General features: G+C 39.8%; 1 protein-coding gene across 1 annotated transcript; it reads left to right on the forward strand.

Annotated features, from left to right (window-relative positions):
* Nucleotides 1-7,648: 7,648 nt before the first annotated feature.
* Nucleotides 7,649-15,456, forward strand: LOC118822365 (chymotrypsin-like elastase family member 3B). Its single transcript, XM_036591379.1, has 8 exons — nt 7,649-7,819; nt 8,036-8,124; nt 8,933-9,030; nt 10,043-10,171; nt 11,243-11,379; nt 12,241-12,383; nt 14,275-14,427; nt 15,345-15,456. The coding sequence occupies exons 1-8, from the start codon at nt 7,777-7,779 to the stop codon at nt 15,360-15,362; spliced, it is 810 nt and encodes a 269-aa protein (XP_036447272.1). The 5' UTR covers nt 7,649-7,776; the 3' UTR covers nt 15,363-15,456.
* The last annotated feature ends 433 nt before the right edge of the window (nt 15,457-15,889 follow it).

A 15,889-nucleotide genomic window follows, 5' to 3' on the forward strand; every position in this document is an offset into this window, starting at 1 on the left:
GAACGTGTTCTTAATTAGCTGTCCTTTGCTTCAGCCACCATGAAATCCATCTGTGATGCACTTCGAGAAACATCAAAACTTTGAGTGTGGCTCATTTATAGCGCATGTCTATTGTAAAAACAGTCCCATATAAGTCTTTGAAGTCCACTTATAACGTTTGTGTGGTTTTATGTACAAAAACAGTCAGAATTCATTTTTCATGGCCGTTTTCTGGCCTCTCTCTATTCTTGAGGATTAAACAGGCTGTTTTTGTTAAATTACAAATGGTCAAATTACATGTTTTATTGATTTTCTAAGAGTAAGAAGTTAATACATCCTTTACAGGGGAAAAAAAACAGCCTCCACCTGCTGAGGCATGGACTCAACAAGACCAAGGCATGGACTCAACAAGACCACTCACTTGTAATATTTGGCATCGAGACATTAACAGCAGATCCTTTAAGTCCTGTAAGATGCAAGGTGGAGCTGCTATGGATCCAACTTGTTGTTTCAGCACATCCCACAGTTGCTTGACTGGATTGAGATCTGGGGAATTGGGAGGCTGGGACAGTACCATAAACTGTTCCTCTAATCATTCCTGAACGGTGTCTGCAGTGTGGCAGGATGCATTATCCTGCTGAAAGAGGACATCAGGGAATACCTTGGGGTGTGCCTGGTCTGCAACAATGTTTAGGTAGGTGGCACATGTCAAATTGATATCCATATGAATGCCTGACCCCAAGGTTTCCCAGCAGAACAGTGCTCAGAGCATCACACTCTGTCTACTCGCTTGTTTTCTTCCCACAGTGCATCCTGGTGCCATCACTTCCCTAGGTGCACACGTACCACATGAGGATGGCTGGGTATGCATGCAAAGAAAATAAGTAAAGAAAGAGGGCTCATTGGTCCAGGCAAGCTTCTTCTATTGCTCCAAGTCCAGTTGTGATGCCCATTGCAGGTGCTTTTGACAGTGGACAGGGGTTAGTGTGGGCACTCGGCACGGTGGCCCTTCTGTTGGTTTGGACCACACGGGACAGCCCATGTTTGCTTTGCACATCAATGAGCATTAAACGGCCAACATCCTCTCCCTGGTACATGGTTTGACCCTCGTCTGACCACTGTCAGTAGGAATTCATTGCTGGTTCAGATATGCTTCAATCCATACAGAATAGGCCCTTGTCACTCAGGTCTTCACCCCTACCCATTTCTCCTGCATCCAAAACGTTGACTATGAGAACCAATTGTTTGTGTATCATCTAATATATCCTGGGCCTTGAAATGCTCCATTGTTACGAGATAATCAGCATCATTCACTTCATCTGTGGGTGCTCATAATGTGTTGTCTCACCTGTGTGATTTGTCCAGGGGTGCCCAAACTTTTGCATACAACAGTATGTAAATTCTCTCTGTTCTGACTGGACTATTGTACTTTGTTCAAAAAGCGATCAGGTCTGAAATGGGCAGTAACAACACTTCTTATCACCTCACCCTGATTTGATGAACTAATCCTCTGTAGACTGAATGGCAGGTCATTAAAATATATTCATGATTCCATATATGGACTGTATGGACTAGGGAGCATAGTATGGTTAGGATGTTTGCATAGTACATCGAACTGTTTTACTTGAAAAAGCAAAGAAAAGTTGGTTTCCCATAATGTAGACCTTTTAGAACCTTTTTGTCTAATTGAATGCCAAAAGGCTCCTGACTGGCCAGTTGCGCTCGAGTTTCTTTCCAATTTAAGCCCGGTTTGGACCGGCTACAAGCCATTATTAATCAAGCCTTGGCAGTACAATTTGGATGTTTGAATATGTGTGGCTAGAATGTAATATCCTAGCACAAAAATATGCATCCATATTTCATTATCCATGCATCCCTTAGGAATAGCTAAGCTACAGTATATAAAATATAAATAATTATTGATTGCATACAGACATTTATTATTTATTCCTATGCTCTACAAGTTTATTATAATGACCTTTGGGCTACTTACCAGAAATATTCACCCAGGTGAAATAACTTGTGGTTTCAGTGTGGAAAGTTCGAATCTGCCATGGTGGCTCGAGTTCAACATATGTGGTCAGTTCAACTGCAGTCCTGGTGCATCATTATCATTGTTTTATACTTAATTCATTGCTTGCTATTTTTCTGAAATATAGAAGGAAATGCATGGTAGTTCCCCAGGCTTCTTTGACCTCAGCCATCAACAGCTGACAGTTTCTGTTTACTCTCAGTGGCAGGAAGTCAAAGCTTCAGGCACAGGGAGTGGGAGCTTTGCCTCCACTGGCCTCGCAGCTCAGGCTAAACGTGATTTATCCATTAAACCCTCCCGTCACAGAGCCTGTTCGCCCTGATTCTTATGGTTTCCGCTCCGAGGATTCCTGCCATATCTGAGAACCTTAGCAGACCCACTTGGAGAGCATGCTGAGCTGCTGGTGATTTATCTCTGTCTGTGAGTGCGACTGGATGCTCTGGCGGAGCGGCTACTGCGGACACTGCGGCTAGGGAACGGCTGATTTAGGATGTGTCGCCAGAGGTCACTACGATGCAAATGGAAATTGTCTGGAGGTCACTGAGGTGTTCAACTCTCAGTGATTTGTTTCAGTACTTCGAGGGTTTAGATGAAGATTAACATGCCTTACAACATTAAAGGCCCAGTCGCACCTGCATTTGCCAGCAGCTTTTTGCGAGAGAAAACTAGCTTCAATGAAATTTGCCATGATGAGCCGTTTTGCATTGATATTTTGTGCTAAGTTCAGCTTTGGTGAACTTTCGCATCTTCATCGATGAACAGCACTACTGCTTTGGGTATGTTGACCTCTGGAGGGGCGGCCCTCTATAGCACTAAACCTCAAAAATGGAGGAAACACTCATTTGAGCAGTGTATAAGCACAAATCTTTCAACATTTCTTCCCCACTGACTGTAAATAAACACATGAAAGTGAGACAGCATGATATTCACTGAGTCAGTATATTATTATCTATACTTTTGTGGTTTTACTGTTTGTGTCAAGTTAGCCAGCTTGCTAACTGCAGTGTTAGCTCCCTGGCTAACATCCCACAGCCATCAACCACATCAGTATCACTGTTTGCTACAGATCAGTGTGCAGCTCTTACTGTGGTGAGTGTATGATACAGTCTGATATAAATATGTTCATTTAAGTGTTTTTAATGTTTAGGGTAGGTGAGTTAACCAGCTTAACTGTTGGCTAACTCACCATTGTCACCAACCTCACAGGTTATCTGCAGTTTTTGCTGCAGATCAGAGGTAAGCACTGTTCATTTGTAAGTAATCATACTGTTTATATTCTCTTTGGGTGTTACTGTTTAAAAGTAGCAAGTTAGCTAGCTTGCTATTAGCCCTGCCGCAAAACACAGCTTACACTAGGATGAATATGATGCTGGTCTGGTGCTGGTTTACATTTACTTACATTAACATTAAAGAAAGTTTTTGCCTGTCCTTTAAAGTTACTATTTTGGAGATCCATGTTTTTCTTTGGACAGACAATATGCTGGTTTTGACAGTGATCAGCATATTAGCTTCCACTGCTGTTGATCAGCATAGCAACATACAAAACACATCATCGCTGTCCAAAGAAAACAAGTATCTCCATTTTTGTTGATTTTTCTTAATCATTTGAACACAACAGCTGTCATTTACATGATGTGAACATTTCATGACATTTCATAAAACCTTTTTTCATTAACTTACATCCAAAGTTTAGAAAGTTTTTGCCCTCTCCTGTAATATTGTACTATTTTGGAGTTACTTGTTTTCTTTAGGCAGCGATGATATGCTGGTTTTGGTGGTTTTTCTAGCAGAGTATAGTAGTTTTTTCCTAGACAATCTTCTAAACTATCTTTGGTCATTCTCATTTTGCAAACCGCCACAAACTGCAAATACCTTGAGTGATGGTGGCTTAAGGCAATGTTTTGTCAACAAATCAAATTTACAATTTTCATCTTACCCCAAATGAAGTCAATCAGCCGGTACATGTTTGGTGGCTGACGGTTGGTGCTTTTGTTTTGCCCTTGAGCTACAGGGCTGTAGCTAAGTAATAGAGCCTAACCAATTAGCTTTGTGCAAACTTGCCTCAAACTGAGTTTAAAAAATCTCAAATAGACTCTGAATTGTGTCCATCCTTTATCCTATTTTATAGACAGTATGTCATACAGTATTAGAAACTACAAAAGCACGAAAGTCTCTTTGAGATTACTAAGCTATTTTATACTATTTTAAGCATTTAATGCTAATCAATTTCTCATAAGCTTCCACTAGCCTTGTAGTTCCAGTACAAAACAAAAGAAACAAACCTCAGGCACCAAATGTGTCTTGGCTGACTGATTATATTTTGGATTAATGGGAAAACTGTGTCAATTTGACACACTATATTTCCACTAACAGAAAAAACAAAAACAGATTTTCACATAAAAAACACACCCATTTTCACACATTCCGCCATGCTCCCATATGTGAGGTAATCAGTTGGGGACGGGTGTCCTTGCAGAGTATGCTTCACGTCCACCTGGGGAGATATTACTTACAGTAACTGCTTTTTTTTAACGCAAGAGAACGGGGACAGTCTGTCCCAGAGCAGATTGGCTCTCGCAGCCCACCATGCCCCCATGTCCTGGGCTGCTTATGCAAACACAGCACACATGTCTGGTGCGTAAATCAGTCCGGCCAAATATCTGGCGTGGAGAATTGGCCTAACACGGCACAAAAACAAACAGAGCCGTTTAGCTGTTCAGCCAAACATCGATTCGCCGTGCCTCTTTAAGCGGGGGATTTATGAGAGTGCTCTTGTTTTGGGTGGACCGTAATTCTCCCTCTGAGAGAAGGAGACTGTCAGGGAAGACAGAGGGGTGAGAGACAGAAAGAAACAGAGGAGAGAGAGAGATGGAGGGACAGAAAGGCGTAAAGAATGTGCTGTAGATTCAGCATGGGCTGGAGTGTGCTATGGCGTGGCGCGTTATTTATTAACAGAGGAAATAGTTGTTATAGCACTGTTGCTCTTGAGTGAAAGCCAGAAAGTGCAATTATGTGGTTGTGCCTGCACTGAAAGAGGTAATGCATTAAATTTACTTGATTTAAATGTGTGCATCAGTTCCACATGAATAAAATTTACATTACATCTACACAGGTATTGCCAAAAGTAAGTGAGCTGAAAGATACAACTGTGTATCTTTATTGAGTTTTGTAAACATACACTAATTCCAAATTTTATACCTGCAACACATTTAGAAAAAGTGGCAATGTTGTCATTTTGTAAAAAACTGCATAAGCAAATAGTCCAAAGTTTAAGAGCAACATTTCTCAACACATGATTGCAAGGAGTGCAGGGTTTTCATCATTTACAGTCCACAACATTTTTATTTTTTTTTTTACCCAATTTTTTCCCCAATTTAGTCATCTCCAATTCCACCCGCTGGTTAGGACTCCCCCAATCACACAATACTACCAACGCTAAGAGGGTGAAGGCTAACACAGGCTTCCTCCGAGATCTGTGAAACCAGCCACCGCATCTTTTCAAACTGCCGCTCACGCAATGTCATTGGACAGCCAAACGCGCTCGGAGCGCCAACCACCAGATCTGTTACGTCAGCTAACAGACACCTACGCTGACTATCGCAGTGATGAGGGAGAAGGGGGGCCATCCTACCCACCCAGAGAGCGAGGCCAATTGTGCTCTCTTGGACTCCCAGCTATGGATGGCCGTAGTATCACCAGGGATCGAACTTGAGGCCACAACATTATTAAAAGTAACAGAGAATCTGGCAAAGCTAAAAACCATTACTAAATGCCTGTGACCTCCGATCGCCTCAGATGGCCCTGTACTAAAAACCAATATGATTCTGTGATGACTATAACCACATGGGCTAGGGAATACACTGAACTCCTGTCAGTAAACACAGTTCATCACTGCATCTGCAAATGCAAGTTTTCTACACAACACAGAAGCCATTTATCAGCAACATCCAGAAATGCCGCTGACTTCTCTGGGCTAAAGCTTGTCTGAGATGGACTGATGCAAAATGGGAATGCATGTTGTGATCTGATCAGTCATATTGTTTTTGAAAATAATGGATGTTGTGTTCTGCGAGCCACAGAGGAAAAGGTCATCCCGATTGTTACCAACGTAAAGTTCAAAAGCCAGCATCTGTCATGGTATGTGGGTGTGTTAATGCGAATGAAATAGAGAACTTGCACATCTGTAAAGGCACCATTAATGGTAGTTGCAAATGGCAGGTTTAGATGCAAATTCACTGTGTTTTGTATCCAAGAGACAATAACAGCAACAACAACGACAACAACAAAAATTGATTAAAAAAAGGTGTGTATACATATTCAACATTTAACATTCATACAAAATCTTGTATACAAAATACAAAATTTATAGAAGAACTATTTACATCGCCATCTTTCGATGTGTGTGTGGGTCTGTGTGTGTGTGTGTGTGTGTGTGTGTGTGTATATATGTGTATGTGTGTTTGCATGGGGGGACATTTGTGGGCAGGCTAGCGATTATGTGGAGGGTTTTACTGTGGCCTTACCATTTTTTTGAGGCCTTAAGCTTTCTATATAATATATATAGTATAATTTAGTTAGACTGTCTGAAGACTTACTGTCATTTTACCCCAAATAATTACACAGAACTTACACTGTTAATATACTTATTAGGCAATTAAGTGTTTTTAGTTAAAGCATCTTGTAACTCACCATCATGTTACCCAAAATAACTATCTACTTGTTACTTTTCAATTGATTAAGACAACACAGCATATTAACACTGAAACAGCTATTTCCTAATATTTTGGTTACATTCAGCTCATTTGTATTAAAACAATTTGAAAAATTTTAAATTCCCTATATTAAAAAATCAGTCACTGGTAAATGGAATCATCTCATACTCCAGCGTTACATGGTTTTGCTCATGACTTGATGTTAATCATATTGTGCCTGTATGCTGTGTCCATTAGGGTACATTGTTTGTACCATAATTCTGTAATGCATTGTGCAACTGTAAGAGTGAATATTGCATAGTTTTAGGTGTAACCTAGGTGTCTCCAAACATTTGATGTAGTGTCTGTCCCTTCTTTCTACCTCTTTGGCACATTATGTTACCTCTGCAGATTGCTGTGTCCCATAGATATGAGCATATGTGTTCCTAGATATTCTTCCCAGCTCATATCAGGGACCAGGCTGGACAGGAGAAGATAAGTAATTGCTGAGGTTCTGCTCTACCTGACTTTAACCCTTTAATGCCAAGACAAAAAAGCTGCTATTTCTACACTTCTCTATTTATTCTCTTCTCCTTTAAAAACACAGTTTCTCAATGCTGTTGTTGCATTTAGGTTAATAAGTAGAGCAGGAAATGTGTAGATGTTTATGTACTTTTTTTTAAACTTTGAAACATATAAATAGGAATATACTTCACACACTTACAGTCCACACTTACACTTACAGTGAATTCCAACTCGCGGTGCATCCAACAACAAAGGCGGCATGCAACTTCTTTTATACAGTGATAGAAAACAAAGTAGCACACAGAAAGCTACATTTCCACATACTGATCCATTTCACTGTGACCAACTTTGGCATGCAGGCATCACTACTAATCTGGTGGTAGATTTAAATGAGTTAAGAGAGACAAAGACAAATTCTCTGAGTGTATTACTGATGACAGGTTAGGCAAGACAGGGTTAATATCGGTAGGTCAGTGGGAGATATAAGAACTGCTTGCCAGAAGTCCATACACATACATACACACACACACACACACACACACCCACATCATGCTTACCAGACTGACTTGTTTGCTGCTCTTGGTGGCTTACGGTGAGTACAGTACCAGTAGTAATCAGTTCCAGTATAACATACAAGCTATTTTAGACAATGTTTGGTAATAGAGAGTGTGATAAGGTCTTTAACTGAAAGGTTATGAGGGAAAGGGTGAGTAGGGCAAGTAGGGTGTACCTAATACCTGTGTAATGTACCTAAAAAACTTGCTGCTCAGTGTATTATACTGTGTTTGATTGAATGTTTGTCCTCTAGCACATGGATGTGGCTCTCCTCAAGTGGAGCCCGCCACCAACAGAGTGGTGAATGGAGAGGAGGCAAAGCCCCACAGCTGGCCCTGGCAGGTACTTCATCACCATTATCATCATAACCAGCACAATCACCGTGCTAATCACTGAGCTTGACAGCTTCTGTAGCTTTCTTTTCACCCCAAAAGGGCAACTATGCATAAAGTGATTGAAATTGTTTATGCGTGCTGAAAATCATCAGTTCTACCTAAAAAAAGTTTTAATAAGGTAACAAGCAATGCCATTGGTTTAACAACTCTAATGCATCCTTTAAATGAAACATTGCAAGGCAAAATTTTAGTTTAGATGAATAAAAGCAGTAGTTTAACCCCAAAAACAAATCAGCTTCTGCCCTTTTTCACATTTTAGAGCGTACATGGTTTCTCTTTACCTCAAAAGTTGTCAATCGAGCTAGACATATTGGTGTCTGAAGGTTGCTTCTGCAGTTTGTGGAGAAAAGTAGGCTTCAGATGGCTGCTATTCTTAGCTATGTAAAAAAATGTCAATTTAAATAGATGACTGTATGACATACAGTATCAGAAATCACATTAGTGAGTGTATTTGAGATTACCTAACACCTTGACACACATGTGCATGGAGCTTGTACAATGCTTATTGGTATACTATTAACTCCCATTACTTACTAGCTACATTAGCCTCATAGCTCCAGTACAAAACTAAAGAACTTTGGACACCACCGATCGTAGTTGACAGAGTTTTGGGGTGAGGGTAATAATCTGTAGGTTTGATTTTGGCTCAGCCAGTCATTTCAATGTAATAAAGGCTTTTATGTATTTGTATATTTTACAAGGTATTTTCTTCATCTTCGTCATGCATCTCTGTATGTGTACCTGTGTATCTACAGATCTCACTGCAGTACAAACACGGCTCTCGCTGGTACCACACCTGTGGAGGTACTCTGATCGCCCCACGCTGGGTCCTGACCGCTGGACACTGCATCTTGTGAGTGAGACATTGAGCATTACTGAAGCCCACACTGGTTTTCTAATAATGCGATGTGACACTGCTAAAACTGATTGACCTTTCTTTTAGTTGTTTAACTTCTTAAAAGGCCAGGGCTTAAAGTTTAAAGAGTAGCCCAGCCAGTTTGCATTGAAGTCCCTGTAGTTACTGAATAATAAGCCTTAGTACGTAATAATCCTGGGAATTTGAGGGGTTAATTGATTCTCACTCATTACTTAGATTCTAAACGCTCAGTCTGTACCACATTTGTGTTTGTAAATGAAGGAGGAGATATTTTACTACGATTAGAATTGGATAAAAAGTCATTGTTGTGTGTGCTGCCATGTTTTGCGAAAAGAAGAAATTTCCTTCCTCCTTCCTTATTTACACTAAAATAAATGCAACATGTCAATACAGAATGCAAGAACGTAACCAGAATTCCTTATATAGTTATAGAATTATGTAACTGTGCAAATCAAAGATGCCCCAAATTTTTGTCTAGGGGGGGCAAGAAGTCAAAACAGTATGCAAATAAATCCAAAATAATTTTTAAATGTTATTTTTAGCATATTATGCTATATATTTTGTTACTAAAACTACTTCAAAATACCTTTTTTGGCACCACTTTAAAATAAGACCTCCCTTATAAAGGGTTTATGAATGGTTTATAAATTAGTTCATCAATGCTTATTAATTGTTTCATTAATACCTTAAAAATCATTCATAAACAGTTACAACACATAAATAAAAAGGGCAACAGTGACCTGTGACCTAAAGGTAAAACCACACTAATTCATGCAGTTAAATAGATTTTGCTCGTTACTCATCTTACTTTGTCTTCCTCATCAGTCAGCATTAAACCTGTCAGTAGTACTGCTTTTTAACCACATGATTGGGTCAGTATAGAAGGAGCACGTGTTCAGTTTGCATTGTATATCATTATGACGTGTGTGTGTGTGTGTGTGTGTGTGTGTGTGTGTGTGTGTGTGTGTGTGTGTGTGTATGTTTGTAGCCCAGGTGACATTTATCGTGTCGTTCTGGGGGAGCATGACCTGAGTGTGCAGGAGGGTACGGAGCAGATCAGAGACATCCTCCGCATCGTGGTCCATCCCAAATGGAACATTGACTGTGTGGGCTGTGGGTGAGTGATCATCTTACACTTTCCTCAGTTTACTCTGTTGTGAGCATCAAATAAACCTTATTAATTTCAGCTAAAATGACTCATTATTGCTGCTAAATGAAAACCTCTAAGAAAATCTCAGTAACAGTAACAGTCGTCACAAAATGTGTACACAAAATAAAGGAAAGCTAAAAAAATGTATAGAAATCTGCAAAGGATAGGAGTTCTAAACGGGTCAAGACACCATTTTTGCTTAAGGTCCTACTTACATCACTGATACGCTGGTAAAATATAGGTCTAAAGGAAACCTCAGATCAGTGGAGTCTGGCCACCTGACAGTGCCTAGAACCAGAACCAAACGCGATGAGGCAGCATTCAGCCATTACGCTGCCGTCAGTTGGAATAAACTTCCTGAAGCTGTGAGATCTGCTTAGACTGTATAAGCACTTTTAAAAATAGACTGAAAACGTATCTGTTCAACTGTGCCTTTCACACAGATTCAGCTTCTGTCAGCACTTTTTTCTGCACTTTACTGAGTTAGTCCTGCTGAAGGTAAAGGAACATGGAGAAGCAGTTTTTAGCTACTATGCTGCTCTTAAATGGATTGACAGACAGCATTAGAAGGGCCCTGAACACTAGACACCTTACAATTTAGCCCTAAACGTTCCTATTTGAGGTTTCAGCGCACTTTCAAATGCTGTTAGCTCTACCGCACTTCTAATCTGATTTTTAATGTAATGACTTTCTCTTTCGAATCTATTGTCTTGATCATGTTTTTAATTTCTGTTGTCTTTTCCCTGCTTTTTTAAATTGACTCTGTATTTTATTATATGTAAAGCACTTTGAATGACAGCAGTCTATGAAAGCTGGTATATAAATAAACTTGCCCTGCCTGTCTTTAACTTTAAACTCTAAGGGTCTGTATACGGCCACAAATAATAAGCCAACAGTTTAGGGGTCCACCATTTGAGTTCATTGAATTAATTTGGTGTCTACAGTGCAATAATAACATCTACACTTCCATTTGTACTTCCTAGTATTTACCAGAACCCTGCAACAAATTGTCTCCTATCTGTATATGTATTTGTGCAGTAATGACATTGCTCTGCTGAAGCTGGATAAAGCTCCTGTGCTGAATGAGAGTGTTCAGGAAGCGTGTGTTCCTCCTGCTGGAGAAATCCTGCCCCATGACACACCCTGCTACATCTCCGGCTGGGGCGACCTCGACAGTGAGACTCCACACACACTACTTTATGGGACAGATGGATGGATGGATCTATTAGACACTCCAACCTTGTTGGTCCACCTTGCAGATGTAAAGTCAGAGACAGTAGCTCATCTGCTGATGCACAGTTTGTGTTGGCCGTCCTCTGGTCCTTCATCAGTGGTCACAGGACGCTGCCCACAGGACGCTGTTGGCTGGATATTTTTAGTTGTTGGACTATTCTCAGTCCAGCAGTGACACTGAAGTGTTTAAAAACTCCAGCAGCACTGCTGGGTCTGATCCACTCAGACCAGCGCAACACACACTAACACGCCACCACCACATCAGTGTTACTGCAGTGCTGAGAATGATCCACCACCCAAATAGTACCTGCTCTGTGGTGGTCCTGTAGGGGTCCTGACCACTGAAGAACAGGATAAAAGGGGGCCAACAAAGTATACAGGGAAACAGATGGACTACAGTCTGTAATTGTAGAACTACAAAGTGCACCTATATGATAAGTGGACCTGATAAAATGGACAATGAGCTTAGAAACAAGAAATTTACAAAATGTAAAAGACACTTACATCACTGATTTAAAACAGATGCCAGTAAATACAGTACATCAGTAGTATGATTGCATGCTCCTAGAGGTCAGACCATGGGGGGCTTTGTCTGCTGTGTGCCTTAATATATGTGTGAGCGCACAGTCCTGATGTGTGTCTGCACTATGTAACTGTTTTTTGCATGACTGTGTGAGGTTCTTTAAAAGTGTGTTTGCATGTATTCAGGTCTACCTACATGCTTTTGTGTGCCTGTAACGTATAACTGTACATGCTTTCATGTTCTGTTTGACAGCACGTTTGCGTGTATGTGTCCCCCACAGCTCATGGCCCTATTCCTGATAAGCTCCAGCAGGCCTTGTTGCCGGTGGTGGAGTACAGTGTGTGCAGCCAGAGTGACTGGTGGGGCATGTATGTGAAGACCACCATGGTGTGTGCTGGAGGAGACACTCGCTCCGGCTGTGCTGTGAGTCCACAAAACACACTCTCTAAGCACAGTAACTCAAATCTGCACCAAATATTTTGTCAGTTCAGTCTAGAAATGTTCTTTATGTGGTAATAAGCAGTTTAGCCCTTTTTCACAGCAGCCAAATGCAATTTCCACCTTTTGAAGGTCCCTGAATTGAACTATGCAGTATTTCTTTCTTCAGTAATGTTTATAATGTGGAATATTAGAAGCTGCAGTTGCTGTTTGTTTTATCTCAACACGGCCGTCTTTGTGAAGAGGTGTGAGTTGTTTTCACAGCAGGAGGTTCTCCTCTGCTCTCTCTTTCACTCCTCGTTGCTCACTAGCAGCTCAACACAGAGTCACAATTTCACACCCAGAGAGCCAACAGTGTCCTAGTTAATTTAACAATGGCATATTTTAATATTTAAATATTGTATTTCATTATACTCATTGAAAACATCCTAATCGATTTCCACTCTGTTGGTGGAATGGCCACTAGGGGGCTTGCAGAGAGACTACTTGGCTTTATTTAAGTCTTGAACACTACCATTCATAAGTAGCCACGGCCAGTTTGGTGTCGCCAAGACTGAGATTAGGAACCTTTCAATGGATACTTCTTTGAAGAAATGTGCAATATGTGAGTATGAGGAATGTTTTTATAGTTTAGAACTTCACAGGTTTCCAAGTGGCATTACTGTCCAGTTGTTGGCCCTATCATCAAGAGATCATGAGCTTGATCCTTGGTGATGCCACAATGAAATATGTCTGGGCGTCCAAGAGAGCATGATTGGCCTTGCCTGACCCTCCCTCACCCACCCACCGTCACTCAGCACAATGCTAGCCAACTCGGACGTCTCTTATCTGACATAACAGAATGGGTTGTTAGCATTTTCCTCCAAGTGTGTTGAGCTGTCCAGCAGTGTTGTTACTAGCAGGTTGTGGCTGGTTTCCTGTGACTTGAAGGAAGCAAGTGCTAGCCCTTACCCTGTCAGCTGCGTTAGGAGTTCTGCTTTGCAGGCAGAATTGGCCATGACTACATTGGAAAGAACATCTCAAAACTATGAAAATTTTATTGTAGATAAATGAATCAAAATATACTCATATTATGATATACTATTTCAATTTTTAATTGATTTGTAAAAAGATATCAATTAAAAAAATTCAGATATCCTGGGAATGATGAACTGTAGATGATTCTAAAAATGCAAGAGGAATCTGTGCAGAGCAAAATGAAGGTCATAAGTACTATAAATAGTTGATTATAGTATAAATAATCATTTATCGTCATATCAACTCCTTAGTGTTCCAATCTAGTCTAATACTGTCTGGTGTCTAGTTTATATACTGTATAGGTTTATTGAATAGACTGATAGATTGATTTCATATTGTTTAATGGTGCAAATTGTTTGATAAAAAAGGCGTAAAGTACAGTTTAGTTCAACAAATGCAACATTCTTCATTGACATTCACTTTAGTCTCTCTCTCTTTCTCTTTCTGTTTTTCTCTCTCGCTCACTTTCTCTGTCTTTATCTCTCTCTCTCTCTCTCTCTCTCTCTCTCTATCTCTAATTCAAAGTAGCTTCCTGACTGTCTTAAGTTCAACATAGCCAAAGCACATAGACTTCAAAGTTGAACATACTTTGTAGAACTAATAGCAATTATAGAACTAATGATAGTAATAATGATGATGATAGTGAAATAACAATAATAATAAAAAGAAATTAAAACATAAAGTAAATAAATAAAATAAGATGACATGTATTAAATAATACAAATGATAATAGACAATATATATTTAACTTATATTTGGTGAGAGGTTTGGTAACGGGTCAGTGGGGTCGGGGTATGGTGCGTATTATTCACTCATTCTCTCTCTCTCTCTCTCTCCCTCTCTCTCTCTCTCTCTGCAGGGAGACTCTGGTGGTCCTCTGAACTGTAAGGGCAGTGATGGGAGGTGGTACGTTCAGGGCGTCACCAGCTTTGTGTCGACCCGCCTCTGTAACGAGCTGAAAAAACCCACAGTGTTCACTCGCACCTCCGCCTTCAACGACTGGCTGGATGAGGTAAGCAAAAACACCTAAAACACAAGCTTTAGACATCATGAAGAACCCCCCGAGTTACTGCTGAATCTGCATATGTGTGTGTCATATAGTAATAATTGTAGATCAGTAATGTTCAGTCTATGTGTATTTATTCAGTTCCACCTATTTTCAACCTCTTCAGTCTATTCCAAATCTCCTTCAAGTGTTATTATCTGCAAGTATGTAAACAGAGTCATTCAGAGTGGTTTGGTGTGAAATGCTTCGTTCTGGAGAAACTGACAGAATTGAGTCAGAATTGTTAACAGTGGTGGTGATAGGAACCAGACATCTCAAACATTTGATGCCTCTAAAAGCTACGTAACTGAACGTTATTGTGCGAAATGGTTATGAATACGCTGCCTGATGTCTGAGACATTGTTTCATGATAATTTTAAAATAAAATTTCACTGTAAAGAAATGAGACAATAAGCTTCTTTACAATGAGCCATTTTATGTTAAACCACTCTGAATCACTTTGCTTCCATCTTAATGAATAATTTAAGTAGAAAAAATTGGTGGAATTTTCCTTTCCCACAATTCATTATAACATATCAAATAATTTATAAAGACACAAAATATTGTTTTCCCCTAAACTTCAACCAAAATAATGTTATGTGTCCTCCTCTAAAATGTCTCATGTCTTTTGATTACATCACCATGCACCAGTGGGCAGGGAAAAAAATAAAATGAGCCAGTGATTTTATGTTTCTCCTTCACATCATCACAGTACTGAAGGAAAATACATTGTAAGTCAGTAACTACACTGAGAAAGTGGTGCACTGAATTTACTGAATCAAATGTGTGCGTCGTTTCCACATAGAAAAATATACTTTACAAATACACACTTACTGCTAAAAGTAAAATGAAAGTGTTGTATAAAAGATTATCTCTTATTTCAGGTCATGCTAAAGTACTGAGAATCTTCTGAGGAGAAATGCAAGAGCAGCGATAATGTGGACCTCATTCAGTACGTGCAATAACCCTTTAATAAACCCATTACTGAGAGCTGCATTACTCTGTCTGTCTTCATTTGGAAGCATGTGGGCATTTCATATGTTAACTTTTAAGTAACCACAGAGATCATGTCTGTGTGTAGACTGGTGCACTTCTTAGACTTGTTGAGCCTCTGTCTTACTCAATTCTCCTGATCTCCTGCTTAAAGCAAATCTCTGAGGCCAAGTGGGTTTAGAGCGTCTACTTTTACAGGAATAGTTTGACACAAAATCAAGACATGTTGGCTTCTTTAGTTTTGCAGTGCCGCTAAGAAACTAATGTATTTAGCACATAATGGAAGCATCTATCCTTATATTAACAAGTCATATTAAACTTATGGTAGAATAAATTAGATCATTATAAGTTTGGGCAAATTGACAAACAATATGGTCATATTTACTACAGCTTTTAGCTATGCAGTATATTTTGTCCATTTTTATAGATAACAGTA

Source organism: Colossoma macropomum, unplaced genomic scaffold (assembly GCF_904425465.1).
Source record: "Colossoma macropomum unplaced genomic scaffold, Colossoma_macropomum, whole genome shotgun sequence".
NCBI classification, from domain to species: Eukaryota; Metazoa; Chordata; class Actinopteri; order Characiformes; family Serrasalmidae; genus Colossoma; species Colossoma macropomum.